The sequence below is a fragment of the Cannabis sativa genome, chromosome 3, assembly GCF_029168945.1.
Source record: "Cannabis sativa cultivar Pink pepper isolate KNU-18-1 chromosome 3, ASM2916894v1, whole genome shotgun sequence".
Classification (NCBI taxonomy): domain Eukaryota; kingdom Viridiplantae; phylum Streptophyta; class Magnoliopsida; order Rosales; family Cannabaceae; genus Cannabis; species Cannabis sativa.
Window position 1 is genome coordinate 5,008,912 of NC_083603.1, and position 5,033 is coordinate 5,013,944.

The 5,033-nt window shown below is 36.2% G+C and overlaps 2 protein-coding genes across 2 annotated transcripts; one reads left to right on the forward strand and one right to left on the reverse strand.

The window, feature by feature from the left end:
• Nucleotides 1-351, forward strand: LOC133035862 (uncharacterized). Its single transcript, XM_061112291.1, has one exon. The coding sequence runs from the start codon at nt 1-3 to the stop codon at nt 349-351; it is 351 nt and encodes a 116-aa protein (XP_060968274.1).
• A 144-nt stretch (nt 352-495) lies between these two features.
• LOC133035403 (uncharacterized) lies at nt 496-1,365 on the reverse strand. The gene is made up of 2 exons (XM_061111277.1): nt 857-1,365; nt 496-754 (listed from the first exon to the last, which is right to left on the reverse strand). Exons 1-2 carry the CDS (start codon nt 1,357-1,359, stop codon nt 616-618), a joined length of 642 nt encoding a protein of 213 aa, XP_060967260.1. The 5' UTR covers nt 1,360-1,365; the 3' UTR covers nt 496-615.
• Nucleotides 1,366-5,033: the final 3,668 nt, after the last annotated feature.

Genomic DNA, 5,033 nt, shown 5'->3' on the forward strand with positions numbered 1-5,033 from the left:
ATGAAGTTTCCTTGTCCTCATGCATGTGCTGCATCTCAGGAGCGAAGTATTAGCGTGTACACACTATGCTCGCCATATTACACAACCGAATATTGGAGGAGAACATACGAAGGAACAATGCCAGTTGGTGACGAGGATGATTGGGAATTACCTGATGACATAAAGAACATGACAGTTGGAGTGCCTGTTGAGAAGCAACCAGTAGGGCGACCCAAGAAGCAAAAGGTTGGAAGAATTAAGAACAACCGAACTGCTTGTAATGGTGAAAGGATTATAAAATCACGAAAATGTAGCAAGTGCGGTGCCACGGGACACAACAGAAGCACTTGCACCTACCGAGGTTTAACATAAATTTTTAGTTTATTAGTATTGTGATGCGCTGGACTATTATGTTATTTATATTTATGGTGTAAAATATTTTTAATTTGTGGCATGAACATGTGTTGTACTGTTACGTATTTCGTATTGCATTATTTCTAAACTTTGTTAAAAATCTGAGCCAAAAACAAGTTCTACTGATAAAATAAAATAATTTTAGTGAAAGTAGTTTGTTCAAATTGAAAAGTGTAAAAGTAAACATTGTTCAACAAATATAAAAAATTAAACATCTAAAGTTCATGCCAAGTTCTGGTAGAATAAATCTACTGCCCATCTCTGCCGAAAGAGCGACATATGCTGATCATGTACTCCATCGAATGGTAGATCCAATAACTTATGCTCAATATGCTCTATGACGTACATTCCACAATCGCCGCTGCAATAGTAGGTAAACGCCAAATTTAATAAACCATAGAGAATATTATAAAAAAATTTTCTTAATTAATAAACATACTATAAAAAAATGCATTTAAATTACCTCGATTTTGTCTGAGGTACAACTTTATTGTCCATCATTTCCCAGTCGAAGGGTCTGACCTGACTTTCGGAGGCTGTCATTTGAGGGACCATCACCATGTAATGAGTGTCACATACACCACACTGGTCCACCAATTTGGCTAGTAAAGGGCACCACACATCCATAAGCGAATTCAGTTCGTCTTTCGTTAGAGATCCAAGACTCGAATCGAAGAGGAATATCTTCCACAACTCAAGATTGACCTCCATAGCGATCCAATGTTTCGGTCTGTTCAAGAACATGGACATGTATATGCACTCCATACCCTTCCAAGAAGGCAAAAATTGGTTTGGATCCCCACGAAGGAGTTCCAAGATGGACTCATCCCAAACAAAACCATCATGGTCAGTATTGCTCTTCCAAGCATCCCACCGACCCCTCAACGATGAGGTAAACCAAGATGGCATCACAGTACACTTACGTGGGTACAACTCCGGGAAGAAGTGTTGCCTCCTCCTCATCATATGGAAAGCAACATCCAAATGCTGCACAGCACATATAAATAAGTCACAAAGAATAACAACATTAAAAAAAAAACAAATAACAACGGTAAAAAGCAGTAAATAACAACATATAATACTTAGTTAATAAACTTACGTCATCAGAAAGCCATAGTTTGTCTGTATTTAGGGTCGAGAACCAAGCCACGCCACAGAGACCGGTGAAGACGTCCCTCGGATACTTGTTTCCGATGGTTCCCACTAACCAATTTCGAAAACTATGTAGTAGCTTCTCATCAACGGGCCGAAGTGGGTCAACATTCACATTGGTTGTTGATGGCTTCATCTTCTTCTTCATTTCGGTGTACTCGTCAAACCACCTTGGCCTTTTCTTCGTTCTCTTCTCTACCGGTGTTGGAACGGTCTCTAAAACCTGAACCTCTGAATCTTGGGTATCTCCAATGGACGTGACCGACATGTTCTGAGGTGTCCGGAGTACATCTTCCTCATCATTAGGTCCGTAATCATTCGAAGAATGAACTCATCTCCCGGAGACACGGCGTCCGCCGTGGCTCGCCTCGCGCCGGGCCTTCTCTCGATCTCCCATAAGAGCCAATAGGGTCTTCAAGTAACCCATTATCTCATTCGCCCTTTCAAAATATCGATCCGTCTTGCTTCAAAGCAAGCCGTTCCTTTTCAACACGCTCCAATCTTGCCAATCTGGCAGAAGATATTGGCACCTGAGGCTGTGAGGTGCTGGGAATAGATGCTGACTGCGGCATCGATGCAGAATCGGGCATCGAGGCGTACGGTGGAACAGAACGGGCCCCTGATGGTGGAGAATGTGGTGGTGTATCATCTCTCGAAGATTCCGGCTTCCTCCGCTCGTCGTTCTAGCGTGAGTGCAAGCTTTGAAGCTTGGCTGCGCAAACTATCCTGAGTAGGCTGACCATCATCGCCAATAACCAATTCTTCCATATCCACAAATAGAGGCGCCTCACCTCCAGTGACGTGGCTCAAAAACTCGGCCTCATTACTCCGCGGACATAAAACGGAGTACACTGTCAACTGCAAATTATAACAAATTGATTATTAGACTTAAATTAAAATAAAATAAATAAATAAACGTAAGCAAATGCAATGAATTAACAAACTCACTTTTTTTGCAAATAATCTGATGACTTCCTCTTTCCCGAGTGGGGCATCCTTACTCTCCCGCTCACCATTCGGGAAAGCGATGCGATCTTCTGATTGCAAATTTCTCAGCAAGCTCGAGGATGGACTCATAAGCCCACATCTGCAATGCTACAAGATATCCATAAAGCCGAATACTTTGACTCCTTCTGAGTCGTTCCCTTCACAATCTTCTCATCCATATGCTTTTTCTTTTGTACGAAGTCCTTACTCCAAGTATCTTTCAACAAGTTGAAAGAAATTTTGCCCCACGGGTAATTGTAGAAAAAAGGGAGGTCCTCAACCATTCTAATGATAAATGGGGGAACCAGGTTCTTCTCTTCTTTCCCAGTCAGAACACCCATCACGAACAAGACCAAACCCAACTTGTAACAATCATCCTTCTCAAGTGCAACTCTCAAAGACGCCGCGCGTACGACCAATGCTGATAGATGGATCCCCATTAAAATATTCTACTATCAAACGGTCTGACGTCGCCCTCTCCGAAACCTCAGCCTCGCCTCGGCCCACGTAACAAATTAAGCCCGATCACCAAGGCAAACTCGGTTCGAATCGGCATCTCTTCTTTGCAATATAAAAATGCACCTCATCATCTTTATCTGATTTTATCTTATGCATGAAGAGCTGATGGATAAGAGCACCTGAAAACGCTAATGGCTCTCTCTCAAAAAAATTGTTGAAAGGGGATTCCTCCTTCACCCTTTCCAACAACTGCATTTGTACAAACTTGGCTTTTACTTTGGGGTAATAGTAACTACCGCCCCGCCAAGTAACACGACCAGTGTAATGTTCAGACACTGGCAGTAAAAGTCGTGGAACTTTGGAAGACTGAAAAAAAAAAAATTATATTACACCCTAAACCTATAAATAAACAACAATTAATCATTAATAATAAAACAATAATCAATAAATAATAAAAAATTAATAAGACAATAAAAATTAATACAAAAAATAATAATTAATAATAAACAATAATTAATAAATAATACAAATTAATAATTAATAATTAGTAAAAAAATAATAATTAATAATAAACCTTAATTAATAATTAACAAAAATTAATAATTAATAACTAATAATTAGTAAAAAATTAATAAATAATAAAACAATAAAAAATAATACAATAATTAATCATTAATAATAAAACAATAATCAATAAATAATAAAAAATTAATGAGACAATAAAAATTAATACAAAAATTAATAATTAATAATAAAAAAATAATTAATAAATAATACAAATTAATAATTAATAATTAGTAAAAAAATAATAATTAATAAAACAATACAAATTAATACAATAGTTAATAATTAATAATAAACATTAATTAATAATTAACAAAAAATAATTAATCATTAATAATAAAAAAAATTATTAATAGAAGGATTATTAATAGAAAAAACACTAATTCATAATTAATAACAAAACAATAATTAATCATTAATAATAAAAAAATTATTAATAAAATAATTATCAATCATTAATATAAAACAATTATTAATAAACAATTTATTAATATAACAATTATTCATAATTAATGTAAAACAATTATTAATAATTAATAATAAAAAATAATTAATAATTAATATAAAACAACTATTAATATAAAACAATACCTAGTAAATAATATAAAATTATTATTAATAGAAAAACAATAATCAATAATTAATAATAAAACAATTATTAATACTAAAACAATAATTAATAAAAAAAACAATATTCAATAAATAATAATTACTAATTAATAAAACCAAAAAAAAAAAAAATCAACCCAAGGGTCCGATGGCTACAAATCGGACCCACTGTGAGGTCCGATTGGTAGCCATCGGACCCATACAAAATAATTACTAAGCATCCCCATTAATATTTAAAAAAACGAAAAAAAAAAAAAAATTGATTGGACCGATGGGTCCGATTGGTACCCTATCGGACCATCGGGCCCACTTTATTGGACCATCGTGCCCTACCAGATAGACCATCGGGCCCACTTTATTGGACCATCGGGCCCATACCAAAAAGACCATCGGGCCACCTTCTTCCCCATCGGGCCACCTTCTTCCCCCCAAATCCGAACGCATATTCACCATTTTTTACAGTCAAAATCCAATTTTTACGGATCCGAATCCCATTTTCACAATAAATTTCTTAAATCTTACCAATAATATTTCACAACTCAAACTAAATAAATCTATAAACCATTTCTAAGAAAAAAAACAAAAAAAAAAAACCACTTACCTTTGACATTTTCGGAGTGGGGGTCGGGTTGCGAGTTGCTCGGTTGGTCGGGTTCAGGTTCCACGCCGGTGGTTCGACGGCTGTGGCTGAGTTCGGTTGCTCGGTTGCTCGGTTGCTCGGTGGTTCGACGGGCTGAGTTGGGGTTTTGGGTTTTTTAGGGGATACCGTTTGAGAGAAGAGTGAGGAAGAGAGAGAGGTTGAATTTCAAATGAGAGGGTTAAATTTGGAAATTTGGTAAATTGGTCATATATTACCAATTTTATTAAGT

Excerpts from the sequence above, each read along its gene's own strand:
- LOC133035862 (XM_061112291.1), top strand. The coding sequence starts at position 1 with ATGAAGTTTCCTTGTCCTCATGCATGTGCTGCATCTCAGGAGCGAAGT.
- LOC133035403 (XM_061111277.1), bottom strand. The coding sequence starts at position 1,359 with ATGATGAGGAGGAGGCAACACTTCTTCCCGGAGTTGTACCCACGTAAG. Across the intron at positions 755-856 it reads GTACCTCAGACAAAATCGAG|CGGCGATTGTGGAATGTACG; the intron begins GTAATTTAAATG and ends CTACTATTGCAG.